Source organism: Neolamprologus multifasciatus, chromosome 1 (genome assembly GCF_963576455.1).
Source record: "Neolamprologus multifasciatus chromosome 1, fNeoMul1.2, whole genome shotgun sequence".
NCBI classification, from domain to species: Eukaryota; Metazoa; Chordata; class Actinopteri; order Cichliformes; family Cichlidae; genus Neolamprologus; species Neolamprologus multifasciatus.
The window spans coordinates 5,994,035-6,019,673 of record NC_140439.1 but is presented as its reverse complement, the minus strand read 5'-3'; the positions used below and the strand labels follow the sequence as shown (position 1 = coordinate 6,019,673).

General features: G+C 41.9%; 1 protein-coding gene and 1 long non-coding RNA gene across 2 annotated transcripts in view; one reads left to right on the top strand and one right to left on the bottom strand.

Annotated features, from left to right (window-relative positions):
- Positions 1-25,639, top strand: part of LOC146525206 (uncharacterized) — a 374,600-nt gene that overhangs the window by 279,199 nt on the left and 69,762 nt on the right. The window lies entirely within an intron of this gene.
- snrpa1 (small nuclear ribonucleoprotein polypeptide A') lies at positions 12,072-23,066 on the bottom strand. The gene is made up of 9 exons (XM_085165530.1): positions 22,859-23,066; positions 20,306-20,453; positions 16,682-16,760; positions 16,321-16,367; positions 16,129-16,231; positions 14,779-14,858; positions 14,372-14,444; positions 12,689-12,782; positions 12,072-12,342 (listed from the first exon to the last, which is right to left on the bottom strand). The coding sequence occupies exons 1-9, from the start codon at positions 22,938-22,940 to the stop codon at positions 12,182-12,184; spliced, it is 867 nt and encodes a 288-aa protein (XP_085021656.1). The 5' UTR covers positions 22,941-23,066; the 3' UTR covers positions 12,072-12,181.

The following is a 25,639-nucleotide window of genomic DNA, read 5'->3' as shown; positions in this document are numbered from 1 at the left end:
GGCTGAATGGCTGATCAAACTCCCACTCCTCTACAACAGCAGAATCTGGATTTTCAAAGCTAAGTTAGACAATGCCACATAGACCACACAGTTCTTAGAGTTGGCAGTAGTTAAAGCAGTGCCAATGACAGTTAAGCTAGATTCCTTAAATTAAGTTAATCAACATTTGGACAGTGACGATACTTTTGTCTCTGTACATCCCCAAATAAATATTTGAAATAATAGTACAAAAAATATGATATCACTTTTTTAAAAACAAATTACAGCCATTGTTGATATGAACTTCCTCAAGTCTGCATGCCATGGACTTCACCAGAGCAGAGATTCTTTCATGAAGGTCGTTCATGGCTTCAGGACTGCTGCCTTGTTGAAGCTCGGTTGTTGATTTTTCTGCTCTCTGTTGGGTATTCTTCTAGTAAGACACATGCTCAGTTGCAGTTGAGTCAGTTAATTTATGACTTACAACAAGCAAATCCCAGAACTGAAACTTCCGGGATGAGACATGAAACATCTTGCTTTCTTTCCAAGCTCAATAGAAAAGCAAACCAGCACATAAATCTACTCAAATCTACTTCCTAGATGTCTTCTTGGGCAGTAAACTGCCAATTATAGGTTAAAAAAACAGAAACTGTACCAGAATGTAACATTCATTCAAAAAATCTTTTTTTAAGTCTCCACATTATAATGGTTATTAATCTCTGGCTCTCTTCCACAGCACATCTTCCTCCTCTCACCCCAACTGGTCGCAGCAGATGGCCCCGCCCCTTCTTGAGCCTGTTCTGCTGGAGGTTTTTTCCTGTTAAAAGGGAGTTTTTCCTTCCCACTGTAGCCCAAGTGCTTGATCATAAGGGGTCATATGATTGTTGGGTTTTTCTCTGTATGTAGGGTCTGCCTTACAATATAAAGTGCTTTAAGGCAACTGTTGTTGTGATTTTACAATGTATAAATAAATTGACTTGAACTGAAAACTGAATAGGGACCTGGTTGACCTGAGGTGCTGTCCAGAGGGCAGTGGGCCAAACAGGTAGTAAGTGGGGTGCAATGGGATGTCAGGGGAAGGGTGGTCTCAAACCGAGCAAAGAAGGCATTCAGCTCCTCTGCTAGTGTCAGGCTGACCTTTGAAGCTGGAGAGGGCTTGGATGCCTCTCCCATGGAAGAAATATAGTATCATCAGAATTCAACTATTTTTAGACATTGAATTTATAACACTGAATTTTTATCCTCCAAATTTCCCTGCAAAAAAATTCACCTGCAAAAATTCACCTGCAAAAATTCACCTGCAAAAGTGATGAACTTGAATGACCCAAGCCAGAGCAATCAGCACTAGATCGAGTCGAGCGGCTCTCAGCCAATTAAATTACGCTGCTTGATCACATGACACCGTTAGCCAGCAGTGTGTCTCCTAAAAGAGAGTTAAAGGTGAGTGATTAAGTTTTCCTCCTAAATAGAGATCATTACAGAACGCCTAGTCCTACTTAAAATCCCATTTATTTTTATTTTATTTTATCATCTACTCGAACTAAGGAAAACGTTTGACTAACTCAAAGACAATTTCCACGCCTCCCCTGTCTGTCTGCAGAGGCAGTTTTGAATTTAGGAGCAGCAAGATGGCAGCAGCAAACCCTGGCAGTTCTCCGGTAAGTATATTGTTTTTTATCTTCAAGTTTGTCTTTTGAAACGTTAATTTTTATTTAAATCCGTTGCTCACGTATAAAGTACACAGACGGGGTCTTTGCTCGACTCGTCTGAGGCGTGTCTCACTAAGCGCTACATGCTAGCATCTTGCTAACCGAGCTACCCTTTACATGCTGTGCTTTAGAAAATAGGATACTCGGTACAAAACCATACTCCGCAGATATTAATAGATAGACGAACACTGCAAATATAATGTTGGAAACGAGAACGGCCTTTGGTGAAGGGGTAAAATACACCATGAATAAAGCCATAGAGTGAATGGCTGCCATGGTTGCAGAACGGCCTGATTTAATGACAAGAATGGGGAAGAGTGAGGTGAAGTGAACCAAAGCCACAAAACACGGTCAGACAAGGCGGGAAAAGGGCAGTGATCTGTCCGTCAGTATGAAGTTGGTGTGTGCTTTGGTGAACAAAAACTCGAGACCGGTAGCAGGAAGATGGGAGACTCGTGTTTCACTGGAATAGTGGTGAATTAAAACATCCTTTGTTGGGGACATTTAGGTGTAAATGCATCCATACAGGCGAGACAGAGGCAGACCAGACAGTGAAGAAAACAAGGCAAACATTAGAAATATTAAAACGGAAATATAGGATTAATATAACATACAATTAGGGATAAATGTAAGAAACACAATGTAAATGATATTGTAGCTCAAACTACCAACCTTGTGATTGGTAGATGACCTACTCGACCTTCTGAGCTAAAGCCTCCCCTGTGGCCGAAAGATTATTATTATTTCTGCCTTTTATTTGATAGAAACAGGACATTGTGGAGACAAAGAGTAAGGATGACATGCAACAAGTAGTTAACTATGAGCTAGTACAGAATTAAGAAGAAGATCAGACTTGGGCTACGTCTACACAAATCCGGATAAATATGAAAACAGCGATTTAAGATGGCGCCGCGTCCACACTATTATTTTCAAGCGTTTCCAAACAGTTGTTCATCCACACTGAAACAATCGAAAACACTATGTTCCTGTATTGCGCATGGATAAAACGTAAGACGATTCGACCTGCATTATTTCTGTCTGCCGCTTATTTATTTCCCGGCTCTTTGAAACGTCGCGGCAAAATGTAGAGAAAAAGCACCGTGTTTTTTAAATGGACTGACAATAAGGTGGAGTTGTTGCTGCGAGTAACACAAAAGTACAAAGTTGCAAAAGCGAGTGAGAGTTAAAGAATTTGAAGAAAATCAATCTGGAGCATGTATAAACTGGTATTAATCTTTAACAGGGCTGTCAAAACTGAGAGCAAACAAAACAACTGCTGTATAACGCCTGTCATCGTTTTAAAAAGTCTCCATTTACGCAGTCTACACTGCACCGCGAAAACAGCTTTTTCAAATGTCTCTGCTTTGGAGAGCGTTTTCAAAAAGCTCCATTTTCCTTCACCAAAAACGCCGTCTCGTTGTGGACGGACGCCAAAAAGAAAAAAATGGGTTTTCAAACGAAGACGTATTAGTGTGCGCATGGCCTTGCTAAACATTCCTAGGTAGGTGTGGTGATATACACTTCTAAAAAGAGAACAGGTGCTTAGCTAATAAGTGCTGGATTTAAGTCTGGAATCGCTTTTAAAATATTGTTTGATTGGATCTATTGCAGCTCTTCATGTAATTTTTTTTTGCATATTTAATTTCTTCACCATGAGACAAAATGATCCTAAAGGTCATCTTTTTGATAGATGATCTCCGACATACGCCCACAACACCAGCAGAATTTCATTGGCAACATGACAAATTACACTGATAATTTAGGTAACAGCATCTTCAAATTATTCCTTTATAGAAGATGGCTTTAAAAAGTCGCAAAGTACTTTAAAATATAAGATCATTAAATAATTATTGACGAAGCCTTTACAGATGCACAGGTTGCATCTTAATATAGTCAGTCACGATAATTTGCCTTCACTGACGTATCAAGTTGGACAAATGTTAAATTGAGTAAACATCCTTATTTACCAATGCCTGTCTTTTCCACCCTGACTGTGAAAGATCTAACTTGGGGGGTGTGTCTGGTGCTGGCTTGCCTCACCTTAGTTTTTCCACGAGGACTATTGATGAGGATCTATGTGTTCTTAGCAACACTGTGTACCTCTCTCTGCTTCCAGAGACTGTGTTTGGTTTGCTGTTATTACATTGTATTTCACAAGTCCTGCTCAAATACTCCAGGAAATAAATGGAAAGCAGGATGTGGCCTGTGCACACACACACAGAAACACACACGTTTTATATACTTGAATAACAAGTACAAAAGATGATTTTGTCCTCATAAATGTCATAGACACTCTACTCTCTTACAAGAAGAATGAGACATGACACTTTGCAAACAGTACAAACCATGTTGTGGTAGCCATCCTGGTAAAAATTAAAATTATTCAGAAAACTTTAGAGCTCCCTAAAGGGGGATAGAGCTTTAATAGGATTTTGAATTTATCAGAGAAGAAAATTGTAAATAGTAAATTAATTGGTTCTTATATAGTGGTTAGTTGGTTCTTTTCTACTCTACCTGACCAATTCAAATCGCTTTGTACAGCTTTCCTCATTCACCCATTCACACCCATTCATACAAGCACTTTTATCTATGCTTTTTCAAAATGGAAAGGCAACCTAACAAAACTTTTGACACAGATTTACAATCACTGCTATTTCTTGACGTCTAGTGTTGGTTGAAAAACAGCTCCAAAATGAAATCTGTGCTAACTGGGTACATCACTCGAGTTGAGGATTTTGCATGTTCAAATCAACTTGAGGATCAGTACCCAGTGTTAGTTTTGTCAGTACCTATTTTGATATAGTAGCTTCAAATGATCAAATCTTACCAAAAAACTGAAACTAAAAACATTTCTTATTTTACTGAATTTTACACACCACACTGTGGAATCAGAACGATGCCACCTTGAAACGAAACCAAAAAAAATATTGAAACCGAAAAAAAATATTGAAACTGAAAAAAAATATTGTAACTGAAATAAATGTACTGAAAAATCTTGTATTGAAACCGGGAAAAAATGTGATAGTGAAAAACAATTAATTGAAACTGTAATTTTTTTGTTTTTGCTTACAACTTTTTTTTTTCAGTTTCAATCCAGTTTTCGGTTTCAACCTGCTGGCACTGTTTTGGCATCCGGGGGCGTGCTGGGGGGGCGGGGATTCCAACCCGCATGTATTTGCATACATTATAGAGGCCTCTAGTGCTGACCAAGCTGCCATCTTTCTCTCTTCCTGTCTTTCAATGGCTGCTTCAATTTCAGCTGGACCCTCCAAACCGCGAGTAAGTAATCATTTTTGTCATCCTTCCTTACTGTCCCACTGGACTGGACATTAGTTTAGTTTTTTTTAGCTACATCTGGTGAAGTTGTGGTAAAATGCTGGTATTAGCCTATTCGTCGTAGCAAGCTAGCCTGAAGCTAATATTTGCTAAATTTAGGTACACCCGTGTCTCTTTAGGAGTTGGAGGCCGGTGTTTTAGGAACGGCACAAGATCTCATCAACAGGCAGTGTTGGGCAGTAACGTAATACATGCACCGGCGTTACGTATTTAAAATACAAAATATGAGTAAATGTATCCGTTACAGTTACCGTTTAACCGTGGTATTGACAATACAGTTACTTTGTTGAAATAAATGGATTACATGGCGGTATTTTCCTGTTTCATATGTTAGGCTATGTCTCTCTATTTTTGGTGATTCCACGCCGGTGGAAACCCAAACAAAACACGCAATAAGAGCCTCTAAAAATTATTATACAAAAATGATTTAATATGAAGGCAATAGCAGAGTGTTACAGGCATCGCCCTAAACAATGTAGCCTCATGGGCAGTGTAGTCCGTGCTGCAGGGAGAATGGACTGCCATACCCGTTATTAGTGATGTGCGGATCGATCCTGAAATATCGATTCCTCCGATACCAGTCATTTATGTTCTAGAATCGATTCTCACATTAAAATATCGAAATTTTTGTAATTTAGGGTAAATTTGTAGTTTGTCATTAACAGGAACACAGTGGAAAGAAACTATAACATTCCGATTGTCTACATTCAAAGGAATTATTTCCTCTTCCGCCTTTCATAAGGCGAAACTCGTCTGCTCCTTGCTATCTAAAATATAACCGGGCACTGACGTAAACTCTCAACCGTCTCACACTTTGTTTAATCATTTTCTGTTTGACGTTTATTCAGCTGTGTGAAAACCCCGGAGGAACCCTTAATTAATAAAGTTTAATTTAATTTAATCTAATCTAATAACTTTAATCTCAACCAAACCGATTTACTCACGAACAAATACAACACTGAAAAAGCCAAACAATAACATTTTTAAGTTATCAAAGTGACTAATATCTCATGTTTAACCCGAGTAGCGAAAGACCGCGGGGGTTTGAAGACAATGTCGGTCGGCTCAGGTATTTGAAGTTTACACAGCTACATTCTCACCTGAAAATATGTTAAAAGTTTTTTGTGACCCAGAAAGAGAAATAAGAGTAATATTAAAACTAAGTCGCTGCCGCCATTGTTGGAGAGTGGAATCTGCTGGGCCGCGCTATGAATTCTGCGATATGGTTTTTCAATTTTGTTGTCCTGGAAAATCGGGAGAAATTCGGGAGAATGGTGGCTCCGGGTGATTTTCAGGAGGGGCACTGAAATTTGGGATTCTCCCGGAGTCTTGGCATGTATGGTTGTGGCAACAACACTAACCTTGTCAAACACCTCAGAGTAAATCATATCACAGAATATGACGAGCATATGTTGAGACTGAAGAGGAGGACAGGGACAGGTGCTGCTAGGGCGAGACAGACGTCTCTCACAGAGTCCTTTAGTGCTGCAGGCAGGCAACGTGTTCAAATAGCACACAACTTCAGTTTTTTCAATAAACCATGAGGTGCACTGTGGTAACATCCTACATGCCTACAACTGGTGACAGGAGTGATTTTGCTATTACTAAAATGTGTTATGGTTACAATATGTGATCAATACATAGAGATTTTCCACCACATCTTGAAGGTTCCCACTTCCCTTGGTATCCTCCTGTGTCTTTATGTCAACGTCTCCCTCATGGTTGTGTGTTTCTCGAAGTGTTTCCCTGTGTGTTTTATTCTTATAATTTCCGAGTCTAGTTTTCTATTGTTTTGCCATTCAGCAAAAAAAGCTGGTTTTTTAGTTTACTTTTGCCTCCGTGAGTCTGCGTTTGGATCCTTTCCTGAGTGCTGCACAGCCATTTCACGACACATCATTGTTACAGTGTAACCTCATTCTATCCATCTAGCCATCAATTTTCTTCCAGTTATCCGGGGCGCTTCCCAGAGGCAGCAGCCTAAGCACAGAAGGCCAGACCTTCCTCACCCTAGTCACCTCCTTGAGCTTGTCTGGGGGTACACCAAATCTTCCCAGGCCAGCCAAAAGATGTAGCCTCAACGTGTCCTTGGTCTGCCCCGGCATCTCCTCCCAGTGGTACATCTCGGAATACCTCACCCAGAAGGAGCCCAGTAGCTATCCTTGTCAGATGCTCCTGGATGATCGAACTCCTCACCCTACTTCTAAGGGAGAGACCAGCCACCCTTCTGAGAAAGCTTATTTTCATAGCTTGTATCTGCAATTTCACATTTCTGTCACTTACCATAAATCTCATATCTCCTCTCCTTCTTTTTAGTGGAATGACATTACCCAGAAAGCCCTTTTCAACCCTCCAAAATCTGTTTGTATCAGTGTCTGTCCGGAGTTCAACTCCACCACCTGGCCGGGGCCTTTCTGTGTGCAGTTTGCATGTTCTCTCCGTGTTTGCATGGGTTGTCTCCGGGTACTCCGGCTTTCTCCCAAAGACATGCAGGTTAATTGGTCATTCTGCCCAGAGGTGTGAATGTGGGTGCGACTGAGTGTGAATGGTTGTTTATCTATATATAGGGATAAGCAGACGAGAATCGATGGATTAATGGATCTCTCAGTAAACTATAAATCAATAACTATTAAAGAACATTGATCAATGCATCAGATCAATTGCTCTGGGCTCCTTTGATCAGCTCCATCGCCTAGTGGGGGTGGGGGGGTCATAGTTTGGTCCCGCCTTCACTATTGTGATTGGTGTGGGGGTAGGGACAGGCTTAGGGCGTCAGGGGGTTCCCCAGGAGCATCTTCCTTGGGGGGCTCAACCCGGGGTAGCGGTCATGGCCAATTAGGGGCTCTGTTGGCTCTTAGGTGACGGTTTCCTCGTGGCTGCGTGCAGCGGGGCTAGGGGAGGGTCTGTGCTGACGGACGTGGGTTACTGACCTGGTAGCCTGGCTGCCCCTGGGTGGGTCCGGGACGGGCGTGAGGTTCTGGGGGCGCTCCGGCTCTAGCCTGGAGCCCTGGCCGGGCCTCAGGGGCTTGGGTCCTGGTTGGTGTGTTGCCGGGGTTGTGGGCGGGTGGGTGTATGGGGGCCCGGCCCTGGCGCAGGGTGCCGCCGGTGCGTCGAGCCACCTCGGGGGCTCTTCAACTGGTGGGGGAGGTTGTTACATCTTGCAGGAGCTTTCCTCTCTTCAGAAACTCTCTCTGCAGGAGGGGGAGATACAGGAGAGGTGGAGGAAGATCTCAGCCTGGGCGTCTATTGTCTTATGTAGTCTGGAAGATGAGTGGATGATGGGGTGGGTGCAGTTTTCTCTGTGGTGGGGTTGGGTGGACTGTCCCGGGCTCTGTGGGGCCAGGCGGCGCTGCTGCACTGGGCCCCGGTTCGGATGGGCCTGGGCCCCCTTTCCCTGGCGGGTCGCGGAGTATGGGGGTGCCTACTGGGGTCAGCGGGGGAGCTGGTCCCAGGGAGGGGTCACTTGCCCCTCCCTTCCTTCCCTCCCCATCTCCAGCTGCCTCCCTCTTCCCGCTCCACCACAACCACCCACACATGCAGGGCCTTGGGGTAGGGGTGTGTCAATGAGCAGGTGGGGGGAGGTTTGGAGTCTTCTCTCACCCCCGTTCTCTGTGGCCTGCTGGAGCGGGGGGCTAGGAGGAGGAGTTGGCCGTCCGACTGGGGTCTGGAATGTGGGGCCTCCCTGCTGCTGTGGAGTCGGGGCGGTCTGCTTCTCCCCACCGCAGGGAAAAGGGTAACACCACCTGGGTCTGGGTGCGGTTCCCCCCTCCAGGGGCAAGGGTACCTAGACCCGGTTCGTAGAGTAAGCTTGGGGAGTGTGATTGTGTGTACAGTGTCTCTTTATGTCTGTCTCCACGTTGGTTGAGTGTGGAGTAAGTGCATATGAGAGCATGAGGGTGGGAATGGATGTTTGGCCTCCAAGGTTTGGAGGCCTATCTCCCCCCACCACTTCCCCTGCCGGGGGCGGACTCCCTCAGACATCAGTGCGTTGGTGGTTCTTTGTGTCCGGGGATGGGCATCCAGGTACACACCAGCTCACTCCTTGGTGGCTGCTTATCGGGGCCTGGAGCCTGGGGCTCGCTCGGGCCACTTCGGAGGTGGGGTGCCCCCGGCCTCTCGGCCTGGGGCTCGGTCACTCTGGCACAGCTGGCTGCCGGCGGAGCTCACGGGCACGTCACTGCAACCCCCCCTGGCTTCTGCTCCGCGGCTGCTGGGTGACCCCTCATCTGGGACTCTCCTCAGCTCTTTCTGGGACAGTGGCGCGGCTGCCCCTCTGTTGGTCTTCCTTGGTCTCTTGTGTTCTGGGGGCCTCTGGATGTCTGGAGTTTTGATCTCCTCTATACCTGCTTCATGCCCTGGAGGACGGGGCTGTGGCCCCCCCACACCCTCTAGCAGATCATTACATGAAGGAACCTTTTAAAAACAAGCGCGTCCATGCTCACAGGTGTACACACAGGTGATCACACACACAAACTACACCCTTTTTGGCTCCTACCTCAAAGCACACTGTGCTGTCGATCTTACGTGCTGCACAATAATGTTTAATATTTAGTATTTACTGTTATATTCATATTCATACTGTCATATCATTGTGATGTTGTTTATTCTATTACTCTCGTTTTCTTCTGCTTGTTTTCTTTTTTCTTTCTCAACAGGTGATCCAGGTGATTGATAGATGGATTTTTTTTCTGCTTATTCTGTTGGTTTTTGTTTTTTTGCCCTTTACCCCTGTCCCTCTTCTCAGCTGTTTTTCTTTCCCTCTTTCTTTCTCCCTTTTCTTTCCCCCAGTCAAGTCTGTCCCGTATTGAGCAAGTGAAAATAAAATAAACAATAAAAGGTGAATCAAATGGACCATTATGGCAAAGCTGGGATGGTCAATTTGGAAGTAAATCCGTTGGGCATCTTTCTTCGCCTTTAGACAATAATTCTGATGGCAAAAGAGCCAAACGGGACAGGCAAAAGAAAAAAAAAAAAAAGAACATTGATCAATGACAAATGATCAGGCGATTCACACAGAATTGGTGAATGTCTGCAATCAGAGAGAGTTGTACCCTTAGGCTTCCTCAATAGTGCTGACCCTTGTTTGTGAAATAGGTGGAATGAAGACAGTTCCAAGAGCAAATACACTCAGTTGGTGCTAAGAGTTATCCTGTAATCTTTTAAAACTATGTCTACTGCTTCAGTGACTGGGAAACAAATGAAGTGAGATGTAACATCATACAAAATCATTGTTTCATCTGCCTCCATAATGACATCTCTCACCTTCTAAACAAAATCTGTAGTGTTCTGGATGTGGTGTGTAGAGCTGCCTACTAATGGGTTGAGGATCAAAGAAACGTTGAGATGTTATAGGTGACCGAGTTGATCATACAGACTATTGATCTTAAAGGTGCACCCTGTTTATGTATCTTTGGTAAACAGACTTGGTGAACCTTCCCCCTGTGGTGTGAGGTCGGGTCAAGAGCATCGTCTTGTTCTGTCTCAGACAATCTATCACCACTACCTCTCCTCCATGCTGATGTTGAATGCTGGAGGCCATTTACGTGAAAAGGGAAAGACCATCTCTAAATAGAGGAGGGGGTCTAAGTTACATCTTTCACCAGCTTACAGCGCTGTGGCTGTGCTAAGATTGCAACCCCAACTCTCTGTAAATGGTATTAATGGCCACTGATCAACTGTCACTGATCAATGGTCATGACAATTTGCATATAACTGGAACAAGAAACTGACCTCACTAGTTTCAGTGAATATGCAGATTTATTATTTTTAAGGTTGGGGAAACCAACCTCAGTCACTTGGATGAGCGATGAAACGTTTCTCCCACTAAAATGTTACGCAGGCTGAACAGAATCAACTTTTTGGAAGACAAGTGATAACAGCTTTAATTTCCCCATCAACTGTAAATCAATGACATTTCAATATAATTTCCTGGTCAACTCAGGGGCTTTTCAATAGTGGACAGATGGGATGTACCACTTTGAGAGGGGAGTGTCATGAAACAGTCCAAATTGATCATAGCTTTAATTTCAGGTCAACTACAAATAGATCAATTATAACAGAACTTTGAATCAGTGTTATTCCGTTGTCATCACTATTACTCTGTCATGGGTATTTTAACATTGAGTCAACATTTATTTAGCATTGACTGAGATCATTCAGATGAAAAATCAACATTTATGTCATCTTGCTACAGACAGATGCTGCTAGCATGAGAAAGACATCGCTTGCGACGTCCTTTGGTGCTGTATGGTGCTATCCAGGGACAGAGAAAGAAAATGTCAAACTGTTGCTGTTGGAAAGTGACTCACGTCTAGGCTTAGGTTTTTGTATTGATGAGCAGATGATGGGAATTCCCCGCATCCTTAAAAGTAAGTAATGACCCTGTCCAATATGCTCTGGACCCCAGACTGGGACAAAAGAGGTTTCTTCCACGAGGACCTGAAGCACAAGTCGAGCCAAGACAAGGGAGCGGCTTTGGGGCCAGTGCGGTGTCCTAGCCACAGCCCAGATTTGAACCTGATTTAACAACTCAGGACAGATTTGAAAATGGCTGTGCAGACACAAGCTCCATCAAGCTGAATGGGATGAGAGGTTCTGCAAAGATTGGAATAAACTGTCAAAAAAAAAAAAATAGGTGAGGCAAGCTTGTAGCACAATACTTAAAAAAACAACAAAAACAAAGATTGAAGTACCTTTGGCAGCAATTACAGCCTCAAAGTACTGAGCAAAGAGTGGGAGTATTTATTTTTGACAAATATGCATGAATTTGAAGCATACCTTTATTCTCTGCACTGTCACTTTGTGTGTAAAATTTTGAGATGAAGACTGAATAACCAATTTTGGAATAAGACTGTTACACAATGAAATGTGGAACGAGTGGGATGCTGTGAGCACTGTATGAATCAATAGTGGTGCTGAATCTGTCCCCGTTTGGTGTGTGGTGTAGTGTAAACATTGGTATTGGATCCAACACATAAAAGACCTTAAAGGTCCGTAAACATGGGCATTTCTTTTATGATAAAAAACAAAAACAAACAAAAAATATTCCAATTCAAATCAGTAGAAGAAATCACTTTAATGAAAGTCATTTTATAAAATTAAAAAACAAACACAGCCGTGGTACACTTATATCCAACACAAGAACTTTGTTTTCAGCAAACTCAGGATCCATTAACATGTGACCCTGTCTCCATATGTTTATCATCCTCTCCTTGATCCATCGTCATGATTTCCTCTTCAGAAGTGCCGCCCATGTGCGCCTCAGTTTGTGCAGGGCCAACCTCTTCCTCTTCTTCCTCCTCCTCTTCCACCACAACTGAACCTAATTGTATGTATGAATGGATATATTCATGTATACAACTCAAATACCATGACGTTATACCAATCAAACTTCATCAATCTTTTGTTAATAAACATTTTAAACAACATTTGTCTTTTGTTTTTGTTTCTTTAAAACAAGCTATTAAAAAGTGTGTTAACAAATCTATAAAACACAAAAGATGGCTACTTTTTAGACATAATGCTACTTAGCAGAATTAATTTGGGGTCTGGTGTTTTTCCATTATACAGCGCCTGTGTGAGTGGTTCCAATACCACTGCCCCAGTGCACATTTCCCCACAATTTCCTCAAGAATTGAATTCTTAAATATGTTTTAGTTCGTACTGACCTTGTTTGAGATCACGACCAGGAATCTGACCGGCCTGGAGCATCCCTTTTAATCTCTCTACCTCTGCCAATGATGAAGCATTAGCAATAGCATTCTGAAATACAAGCAAAGAGGGAACCCTTAGCTACTCTGAACACATTCTGTTATCACAAGCCCTGAATGTGTTCACCAAATTTATTTTAGTACATCATTTGTTTTGATTATTTTTAATTTGCAGCTTTCTTATTTTAAAAAAAAAATGTTTAAAACACTTCTATCACTGTTATATTCAGTTAGGGAAGGAAGAACACTAAATCCACACTGGATTTGATTTGGATTGAACACTGAAACAAACCCATTTCAGAGCGAGTTTATGAATGCATTGATATGCATGCAACAGTCAGATGCATAACCCATCCTCTTTCACTTGTCACTATGGAGGGGGTCCCCAGCTACTATAGGACAAGAAGCGGGGTACACACTGGACAGCAGGTAAATGTGATTCTTGCTGGTATACAGACACGGTCTTTTCCCTTTTTGCGGTAAGTGAGGAATAAACTTTCCAGCACGTCTCCTGTCTGCAGAGAAGCAGTTCTGCTGTTCTGTCTGAGCCACCAAACATTAAGCAGTAAGCATTATAGCAGGTAGAAAGCCTCCACAACTCAAGTGCAACATTCCCGGCAAAAATGCTGGTTAACACATGCAATTAACTCATTAAGTGGGCTCTAGGTTTCCATTATACTTAACATACCAGAGGGGGGAAAATGAAGTTATATTTAATTTTTATTATTCACCGATAGTTATCTCAAGGGACTTTTCTAAAGATCTAAATGTCCTTTCTGAGCACTGACATCATGACAATTGGGAGGATGAATTCCCAACAAGATACCTTCAGTAGAACGATGCTCAAATAAATCCAGCCATCAGCTGTGATGTGGCTCATCTCCACCTTAAGAGCACTGCACTCGAGTGATCGTGGCTCAGAGAAACATGAAGCTAGGCAGCTGAAAACGAAATCTCTATTATATAAATACACCCCCCCCTCCCAAAAAAAAAGAGTCATGCATGGCTGCATAACCTCTAAGATCTCATTGACATACTGTGTCCATCGCTCCATGCACATTTTAAGGTTCAGCTTCGAAACCTTAAAAACCAAACATTGCTATGTTTTCATTTCCCTTCTATTAGTGAATTGTTACAAGACAAATAATGCAGCATTTACATTACTAGTCAGGCTGCAACAACAAATCTGTGACAAAAAGAGCCCAGCAGCGGCTTGACTTCCTGAGATGACTGATGACGGTGCGCCTCCACCTTATCACCTACAGAGGCACCTGTAGCGTCCTGACCAGCTGCATCAGTCTGGTGTGGAAACTGCCACACATCTGAACACAGCAAGCCACAGGATTGTGCTGAGCGCTTCAGTGCTCCTGAACACCATGCTGCCCTACATAACACTCTCCTCTAACTTCCAGTACTTCTGTATTGCACCATTCCACTCTGTATATGCACTATTGTATTATTATTATTAATGAGAACGGGACAGCATCCCCTGAGTCGACCTTTCTTCTCTGGCCCCATATGAGGAAGTGATGATCACTACTTTAGGAGTAAAAGTGGACCCTTCTCTAAAGTTTGATTCTCATGTGAACACAGTGGTAAAATCCTGCTTCTTTACAATTGAGGCGACTGTAAAAACTGAACCTTGATGGCTTCCACGTCAGCTTGAGAGGGCCCCATCCTCTTCTCCAGCTGTACGGCCACTCCAGGAGTAAATCTGAAAGGGACACACTACATTGAGAGCAAATAAACAGATACAGCAGTCCTTTTCAACACTGTGGTGATGTTTCTGGCTTGAGTTTCAAGTTGTTGAGGCCATTTGAACAATCCCTTTATTAGCTGCAGTAAGAATATACGGCAGACGGCTTTGTGCAGATCAAGTGTTTTCACATGGTTTAATCACTTGTAGGGATGTTTCAATATAGAACAAAGATGTTCACTCTTTAACACACAGCAATAGTGTGCAATGCTTATTTCTGCAGTACAAAATCTGTTTTTTCAGCTGGGATCCAGTGATGGCGAGGAAGTGCTGTCAAGGTACTTCAACTTACGTTTTTGTTCGCCTGGCAATATCCTTTGCAAGTTGAGCGCCCAGTTTGCCTTTGAACATTTTCTCCGCTTCCTGGCGTTCCTGCAGCAATATCACACAGTGAAAGTCAAAACCTTATATATTTACAAACTATTACTACTTTTGTGAATAAAAAGGTTTTAAAACACCTCCAATAATTTAAGTTAATTATGGTAGAAGATGAGCATTATGAAAACATGATAAAGTGGAGTTAGTTATTCTGAAATTCACTCAACGGGAGAGACTGAACCGTCACTGCCAGGTCCAACACAAATGTTCTGATTCGCCTAAACATCTTATGTTCAAAAGTTTGGACACAGAATGATTGTTGTGAAATTTTAGCTTTACATGTCAAATACTTTAAAGTACATTTTAAAGAGAGAGTTGGTGATTTTTGTACATATTTAACAGAAACATTTATATTGTGCTTGGAAGAATATATAAAATAGTAACTGAAGCTCACACAAACTGAACTCTCAAACTTATAATGACTTTTAAAAATACACAGAGGCTGCTTTGTAATTATCTGGAAAGTGTCACATTCCCTTACTATAGTTGAATATAGAACAGTAACGTTGAGCACCAAACTCGCTCAAGCATGTCTTTATATTGTGCAGTAATATTAGTTTGAATAGTTTGAAATGGTTATTTTAAAAAAAAGAGGGTAAAAGGTAAATGGCTGCAAATAACTTTGTTGTTTGCAAAACTTGTGCGTATGATTTTAAAATTGTCAATTTATTTTTGCATTTAAACTTATGAAATATGATCATTAAACATGTTTGTGGTTGTTACAGTAAAACATAACTTTTTCTACTTTGATTTTATGTTTTTTGTCTGATTTTAGATCAATTGTGTTAATACAGTATATCAACATGACAACATGTCTGTAAATTCAGACACGTGAGGTTGTGCTGATGAGACCAAACAAGACAAAGTAAATAGTTTTAAAGGTGAAATGTGGAGGAAACATCAGAAGTAGTGAAAAATGGTCAATTCTACCCTGGACCCCAGAGGGTTAAACTTTTTTTTTTTTTTAAAGTAACGCAATAGTTACTTTTCAAGTAATTAATTACTTTTAGAATCTTGTAACTCAGTTACTTTTTTGAAGAAGTAACAAAGTAACTTGCCCAACACTGTTCATATCACATTTTCAGGTCAGAACCCCGGAGCAGGGACTACCTGCAGAAACCCACTGTCCATAACGTTATTCTAATTTCTTTCGTATATAATTGCAGGCATGGTGTTAGTCGTGGCTGCAAACACTGCACAGTTCCATCGAGGACACTATTGCACAATAATTATGTTTAAATGAGATTTAACTTGTCAGACTTACCTTGAGCTTTACCTTCTGAAAGTCTAGTACTCTGATCTGTGGGATTTTGTTGATGACATAGAGCCTGTAATGCTTCTTGTTTGTCACTGGATTTCTCAACAAGCTGGAATTTCAGTAATTGTTAAAACACATATGAAAGACTTGTGGTGAAGAACACCGTTCAATAATCAGAATTTGTTTGTTTATTCAGACCTGAGAAGGGTCAATGTCTTCACTGAGGCCAGTGGGTCCAGATCCCCCTGCAGGAGAAGAACCAGGACAAACAACAACGTTAAAATGAGAGGCTGAACTTCCAAAGAGATTAACGGGACATTTCCATTTGTGCAGCTAAATATACTAAAATAATACATTAAAATAAAAATGCAATTCAAATAAACATTCAATTATTTAGCTCATCTTACTCAGTTTTTGGCGATGGCAGAAATGTATATAGTTAAATCCGTTTATTTGTGTGCAATTCATCTAAATGATTCTCTTATTAGTTAAAGAAAACCACTACAACAATTTTCAAAGACCAGAATTCCCATTGTTCCTGTTAATGAGATGCACTCACCAGCTCCTGAATGTTGTTGCTTGTGAGGATCAGCTCTGTGAGGCTGGGCAGAGATTGCTCCAAGTTCTCACCTATCCGACTGGAAGGAACAGGTCACAAGGTTAGCAGCACACCGATGTTAGCAAAGGCAGCTTTTGTGTATGAAAGTTAAATACCAAAGAATTTCTACACTTCTTACAGCTTCAGCAGATAGAACAGAGCTGAGAGAATGGCATGCTGCATTTATACACTATTTTTAAACTTTGTATAGTCACAGAGGCACATATATTCACATGTCTGTATAGATCTTAATACCACTGGGATCACTTGCTCATTCAGCCCTTGGTACTTCTCGATTATCTTGTGTTCCTTCTTCCTGATGTTGCCAGGCAACCACACACCTTTGGTTGAGTTTCCCTTGGAGACTCAGGTGTTCCAGTAGACCATCCCAGCCACTTGCTTGTGCCTCTCAGTATGTGCTGCCCCAGCTTGCATTTTGCATCCGGCTACTATCTGCTGGATAGCCTCTGGGGCACCTTTGCCTACTCTACCACTTGGATCCCATCTCTGCTGTGGTTCTCTCCTGCCTCTATGGATCTGGTGCTTTGGGACTGTTCATGTGCTACGATGATCAGAGCCTCTGTGCTGTCCTTCAAGCCAGCCTTTTTTGTGGCCACTGGTAGCCACTTCCTCTGTCAGTGGTACATCCTATGCAGGGGCCAGGTTGTCCATGACGTTTCCTCCTTGTGTTCCTCATCTGTCTTCAGCTTAGGGCTGGGCAATATGGCCCAAAATCCATATCACAGTATAATTTGAAGCACGTGCGGTAATGATATATATCGCGGTATATTCTTTTCTTCTGTATAACGTATTTTACACACTATAAGGCACACTTAAAATCCTTTAATTTTCTCAAAAATTGAGAGTGCGCCTTATGTATGAATTCTGGTTGTGCTTACTGACCTCGAACCAATTTTATGTACACCGCGCTCAAAAATCTGTCAAACAATGTTTTAGTACGACTTTGGTAAGCTAGGAAGCCGCACCGCTTGATGGATTGCCGTAGTCGGGAGCCTTGCTGAGTAATCTGGCTCCACAACTCCACCTGCTTCAGGTCCCAAAGTCAAACAAACACTGCGGCATCACTCAGTTAAATTCTTAGGGATAGGACTGGGCCATATATTGAGTTTTTAAATATATCGATATATTTTTATTCGAGATATGAGATGTGACAATATCATTTATATTGATATAGTCTATGTTACGTTATAACTATACTTGTGGAGCCACAAGTTTGCCTCTCTTTCGTCCACTTTTGTCTCTGCAACGTTACTCCCCCTCCCTCATCGCTTCACCTGCAGTCAACAAGATGGACACGGCAGCTATGAACGAGGAGCTGGTCGGTAAAAAGAAAACATTTGAAGATTACTATTTTAGTGCTGTCAGCGTAATGTTAACGCCATAACAACATTAACGGGGCAAATCTACGTTAAAGAGTTGCCGCGGATTAACCCGAGCATGGGGCTGGAAGGCGTTAACAAGCTAACCGGGCCAGCGCGTTGATGCACGGCCTAAAATCCTTTCATTTTTTCAAAAATCAACAGTGCGCCTTATGTATGAATTCTGGTTGTGCTTACTGACCTCGAACCAATTTTATGTGGTACGCCGTGCTCAAACATCTGTCAAAAAATGTTTTGGTACGACTTTGGTAAGCTACGAAGCCGCACTTCTTGATGGATTGTTGGAGCATTACGGCTACCGAGGAGCCTCGCGGAGTGATACGTACTCTGCTTCAACATAATATTACTGTATTGTGTGTGTATAAGGACCACAAATGGCACCTGTAAGAGACACGGATTCAAGGCTGTCAGTCACGCAGTAGAAGTTGGGAACAGAGCAGCTGTGAAATCTGTCTTTGTTATTCTGCTCAGCGTCTGTTAGTTTACATTTTGACTGCACAATTGTGAGCTTTTTGTTGTGCACAAAAACAACATTTTATTTATGGAGCATTATTATTTAAAAAATGATGATAATTTATTTCGGAGTAATTTTTTCTTCTACATCTATGCTGTATGTTAATAAAAGTGCCTGTGTGAGATTTGACTAAGAACTCTCATTTTGTTCTGACTTTATGGCTTTAAAAAATATCGAGATACATATCTTATATCGCCGTCCAGCTAAAGAATATCTCGATATGAATTTTGGGTCATATCGCCCAGTCCTAGTTAGGAACAAATGCAATCGCATGGCAGGATGCTGTAAACGGACCAAACTTCAGTCAGGAGAACAACTGAGATAATCCATCCACAATACGAGGTTAGTTATTAATATACTGCAACAACATGGGAACAGAACAGCTGTGAGAGAATACAGCATTAATGAGTCAATGTCACGGAAGTGGAGGAAGCGCAGTTTTTGCCTTTACCCATATTCCCAAAGTGCTTCGTCTCTTTGCTACGACTGTCGGCCGCCATAATTTGCAGATGATTGTTTGGCTGACTGTTTGCAGCCGCTGCAATACTTTTGACCACTTTTTCTATCCATGCACAAAGATTCACACTCCAACAGACGCCATGGCCGAGTGCTATCCCAGGTATAAATAAAAATAAATAAATTTTATTTATATAGCACCTTTCAAGACAGAATCACAAAGTGCTGCACATAAGATTACAAGTCATAAAAACATTTAAAAAGAGAAAATAAAACAGGCAAAAAATTAACCAAAAGCAGTTTTAAAAAGGTGAGTTTTGAGTTGTTTTTTAAAACAGCGACTGAGTCCACAGTTCTTAATGTTTGGGGGAGAGAGTCCACAGTCTCAGGGCCACAGCGGCAAAAGCTCTGTCACCCTCAGTCCTCCTCTTAGTTTTTTTTAAAGCAAGTAAGCCCTGATCAGATGACCTCAAAGACCTGCTGGGGACATCGGGCTGTAGCAGCTCAAAGATGCAGGCTGGTGCCAGTCTGTGCACAGCTCTGTAGGTCAAGACCAGGATCTTAAAATTGACTCTAAATTTAACAGGAAGCCAGTGTAGCTGAGATAACAACGGTGTCACATGTGAGTACTTGCAGGATTTTGTCAAAAGCCTCAGTCAGTCTTATGCTTAGAGCATGTTCCTGTACTCCCATGATTAGTGCCTTCATACTGTGTTTCACCCCCACCTTTGTCTAGCCACTAGCAGGATTTCCCAGTAGCAATGGTACATGACATGCAGGAGCCTGGTCTTCCTCGGGTTACACAAGCAGCTTTGTTGATTCGCCCTGGATAGCGGTTCTGACCCTCAGTCTTCAGCCATCTTTCGGCTAGCATATTTTTGTGTGCTGGATTTGAGATGGAATCCTTCATGCATGGCAGAGTTTTCCTGTCTTTATGTCAACATCTCCTCCTTTGAGCACCTTGTAATACAACCAGCGTATCATCTACGTGTTTCACAGCTGACTCCTCAGAGTGTAATCACACCAACACCAATAAGAAGGAACACAAGCAGCTTGAGAAAAAGAGGGTGAAGACAACAGTGGTCGCAGTGTTGTTGTTTTCAATAACACACACACACGCGCACGCACACACACGCACACACACACACACGCACACACACGCGCACGCACACACACGCACACACACACACACACGCACACACACCTCTAACTTACCAAATCCTGTTGTTGTTCATTAGCAAGGTTTTCAGTCGTTTGAGCAAAGGGAAGCCGTCCAGTTTTCTGACTTCATTATCAGAGAAATCTATAGTGTCAAACTGATCCAGAGTAGCTCCAAGATTTTCAAGCACTGGGATTTTATAACCTGGGCGAAAACAAAAGATAAAATAATTAAAATACAGATAGCATCTTCCCTCTCTTTGGTACTATCTGACTACACATCTGAGATCATTGTTGTAGATCAGTGAACTGATGTCACTCTCACTCCTGGCATAAGGCTCGATGCTCTACCAGTATCTTTTCCCCTGTGGTGTTTCTGTCAGCTCCCTTCAGGGCCTTACTCATGTTTTGAGGCTGCTCATCTTGCCTGCTATGATGCATGACAGGAGTTTCCATGCTAAAGTAGGGGTGGGGAAAAATGGATACTATGTAGCATGGTGAGATTTTGTTGCTAATAATGTATGGATACAGGGACATCAGAAATTGATATTTTGTTACAAAAAGGTTTTTGTGCTCTGACTTCAGAGCATGTTGATCCTTTTTCTGAGCAAGAATCCTGACATTCCTTCACTGTCCAAATGTGTTTAACTTGTTTTTGGCAGCAATAAACATGACAGTTTACTTATTTTAATTTAAGACATGTTTTATTTTAATTAAGTTTAAAACTTTTTTATTCAATGTAAAATGATATTTTGTTTTAATTTACTTTCAAATTCTTCAGTTGCTGAAGGGGCTGCATAGTTTTCATAAACTGCATAGTTCAGAATAGCTATAATTGTACCAGATGGTTGATTCAGTTAAGTTGGACTAGACTGTAATACAAACCGTTCAGTTTGTCAACAATCAAACTGAAATGAGAGAAAGACTGAGTGTGAGACTTTGATATTAGAGAAAATGAATATTGATAAAGTTTACCTTTATGTACAGAATCTGAATATCGCAAAATATTTTTAAAAATTGCAATAATATCGTATCGTGGGATGTATGGTGATTCCCACCTCTATGCTAAAGGCACATTATTGGCCTGTAATTAGCCAATAACCTTCTCCAAAGGGTGCATCAGCTCTCTCAGCACAGTACGAGGAGTTCGGTCATTTGGGAGGGGCTCAAAGTAGAGCTGCTACATCTGCACAGGAGCCATTGAGCCTGTTGCCTCCTGGGTAAGGTGTTCTGGCTGGGCATGTCCTACTGGGAGGAGGCCCCAGGGTAGATCCAGGACATGGTGGCTTTCTTGGCTGGCCTGGAAATGCCTCAGTGTTTTCCCTGGATAAGCTAGAGAGAGCGATTTGCAACAGAGAGGTCTGGGCTTCACTGCTTAGGCCCCGCGACCTGATTTCAGATAAGCAGATGGATGAATTATTTTATTTTAGATTTTAACTTTTATTAAAAAGGTTGCCATGAACTGTATAATAATGTGCATTACTCACAATGCACAAGACAAGGAACCACACTTTTCAGTTGCAATTTATTTGTTTTTTGGATGTTAATTTGTCGTATTTTAATAATACAGGAACATCTCTTGAAGTAACGCGTTTTGTTTGTAATGTTATAATTGTTGCATTGAACTGAGGGTAACTTGTGTTTCTAAACTAGACAAAACATCAATGCCCTGTAATTGGCAAATAACTATTTGACTTTAATAGATCAGATTCATGGTTAAGTTGAAATTAAAGAACTACTTCAACTGCTGTTAAAAAGCATATGTAAAAAAATAAATAAAACAAGAAAACCTGGTGTAAAAAAACATCCTGAAAGTATCTGACTGCTCGTACAGCGATACTACTAAAATACAAAACAACTTTTAAACTCATTGTGGAATTGTGCGTATAATGTGATTAATAGCAGAAAGTCATCCAGTTAAACAGGAAGCTCATCACGTCTCCTCACTAACATAATGTGTGCAGATAACTGTGTCAGCTCTGACAACAATCATTTTGCATATCCAGTTATTTGACTGTGGGTTTTCTCTCTATGAATGCAAACACTGGCTTGCCCTTAAGTGCTATCAGAATGCAGCTTGGTAATGATGTAACCTGGATTAACAGATATTATTCAAATATAATCAGGAATGTTTTTAATAATTAATGTGTTTTGTTTGTTATGATGGGATTTGTAGCCCAGCTGATCACAATTAGCTTTGTTGGTGAGAAAACAAACTTTTTATCTTCAGAGATATTTATGTTCAAACATATTTCAATTCACCTAAAATACCCTGAAACAAAACTTATAGAAAGTCTTCATATGTGAAAACAAAATTTAGTCGCAATTATTACAAACGTTTTAAAACTTTTCAGGCAAATCAGAGTTGGCTGAGCAGAAGATGTTTTTATTTTCTCTAAGATTTCAGATTTAATATGCAGCATATTGTGGTGAAATCAGCCCTGCTGTGTCCGGACATGAGCCAGCATTGTTTTTGCAGCAGTTCGCATGAAACTGAACACGATCCAGTGAAGTTTTTGAATGAGGCTCACGTTAAGGCCCGCGTAAAATGTGCGTAAGCTAATGAGCGCAGGCCTTTCTGTGTCTGCTGTAAAAGGACTAATAACTCACCTCGTAAGTCCAGCTCTCTGTCTCTCACGGGATTTGTATATTGAGCAGCCTGCTCAATAAGTTCCGCGGACAGCTTCACCATCTCAACGAACAAAAATGACCTGATCACGTCTCGAAATTCACAGCCAAACGTCCCAGAGTGAACACCGCTACACCGAGCAGCCCGGAACAAAAGCTTCAGGTCTTTCCTATCACGTGGCGACAACGTTTGCTTTATCCTTTATAGCGCCTCCCGCGGAGGGGGGTGGTGTTGCATGCACATTTCGGGTTTGATCCTTCCACTTTGCTTAGGACTGGTCCTGACTGAGGGCGTGACCCGGTAGATTTTGCCCGGGAATAATAAGAGCTGTTTGTTTGTTTTTAAGCGCTTTACTAACAGTGACGGATAGATGACGCCTCGTGGAGTGTGTGGCACAAGTGTGTAGTCACTTGCTGTTTGACAATAGTTGATTACGCGAGTCCGTACTTTTGTGTTCAGTGTTTTTACTGCCCCTCGTAATTTTACTGTGCATTTTTTTCAATTAACATTTGTATTTTTCAGCACAAATGACTGAAAAAGATCATCAACGTGAAACAGTTGGAAAAGGTTGCAGAAAAGACTGCCTGCCTTTAGTATTCATGGCCATTGTAAACATCCAGACATTTATATGATCTGTCTAATTAGCTAAATGCAGTTAAACACTCATAGTTAGCCTACTACATGACTAAAAGACAATAAATACACATGTGTACACAGCTCATGCTACCTATTGAATCTGATGTTATGATTCTTTTATTTTTATTTTAGTAGACGCCCAAAATGTACAGCTGGTATTTGCAAGAGAATTTAACAAACAGTGAAAACACGTCATTTGGTCATTTCTGGAGCAGTGACATAACGTTTCTACAACATTTTTGTCAGCTCAAAAAACATCAACAAACACACAAACTGTTCCTGTTAGTGCTGTGTGATTCTACAAATTTTGGTATCAGTCCGGTACAAAGTAAATTAAGGAAAGTATTGCCAATACCAATACGTTCCTTAATTTAGTGATACCGATTGTTAGGTAAGCGACGGGTAAGGTAAGCGACCCATGTTGTAGGTGACGTCAGACGCCGGAGATTTGGCGGAAAAAACAAAGCGAATGGTAGCGTAGAGTTTAACAAAGTTTCCTTAAGCTTCAGTACTGCCAAATAAACTAACCAACTGTCATATAACTAACAACATCTGTCTTATCATCTCTAACACCCTGGAGGACAACGGGGAGAGTTTAGACGCTCTCCAAGAATACATCGAACGCTGCTTCCAAGATTTAGTAATGAAGAAGGCCCAGAGTGCATCTTCCCCGGCCAAAACCGAGACGCCGTCATCGAAGAGATGTCGTCCGGCAGACTCCCCCGGCACAACATCACCTGCCGGCAAAGACATCGCAGATATCCTGGAGTCAATCGACAAGCGATTGTCCAGTTTCGATGCGAGGCTGTCCCTGGTGGAGATTCTACACCGGGAATTTAAATCTCTGAGAGAATCCCTGGAATTCAGCCAGCAGCAGGTGGAAACGCTTGCCGCTGAAAATGCCACGCTACGGGAGTCGGTCAAATCTCTCGCCGATAACGTGACCCAGCTAAACACTGAAAATAAAAAAATAAAAGAGTCCGTTATCGATCTACAAGCCCGTAGCATGAGAGACAATCTTGTTTTTTCTGGTATTCCAGAATCTACCGGAGAGGACGCGGAGGCAACGGTGAAAAGCTTCATTAAAATCCACCTGAAGCTGCCGGAGGACACCGTAAAGAACATCGCCTTCGACAGAGTGCATCGCTTGGGGGGCGTGAGGTCGCGGACCGGGAGACCACGTCCTATTGTGGCCAAATTTGGTCAATTTAAACAGAAGGAACAGGTGAAGAGTCGCGGCAGGGAACTGAAAGGAACGGACTTCAGCGTGAACGACCAGTTCCCCAAAGAGATCCTGGAACGACGCAAGGTCCTGTTCCCAGTCCGACGTAGCTTCATGCAGAAAGGCTCCCGCGCTGTCATCGCCGTGGACCGGCTCTACGTGGACGGACAGCTCTACCGCGACCCCGGCACCACACCGTGGTTATATTGACTGCACTCCAGATAAGAACCCGCTACACTCTTTTCTTATTCATTCACACTTTCTCCTTTAACATGGGTTGAACCTAGTAATATCAGTATGATGTCATAGCAGATATAACACCGTCACCCTCCGTCATTACTTTAATTGGAATGTTTCCGTTTCTTTTCTTTTTTTTGTTGTCGCTCACACTTTATGTGGTTTCTTTCTTTCTCTTGTCTTTCACTGCTGTGATCACCTACTTCCCCACTCACCTACAAACAACACCCTCTATTTCTCCATATATTCGCACCACGATCACGCAAACACACACGCTCAACGGCAGCACATTTACAACAGCCTCACAGCAAGCACAGACTTACAGGACACATACGCAAGCCACGCTTGTTCATATTAGTGAATAGTCACACACATAGTCAGACTTATGGAGCCTATCACCACACTTTTTTCTCTTTCTATTTACAAACAAGTGATGTTTCCACATTTTCTCCACCCGTCTAAACGGAACACCCAGCTTACATCATTAGACATACACACACAATTATGGGCATGCTGAGGTTTGTCACATGGAATGTAAATGGGGCTGGCACCAGAGGAAAGAGGTTAAAGATATTTAACCAGCTTAAAAAACTACAGGCAGATGTTGTTTTATTACAAGAAACTCACAGACCTGTTACAGGTTTAAACGAACTTAAAACACCTGAGT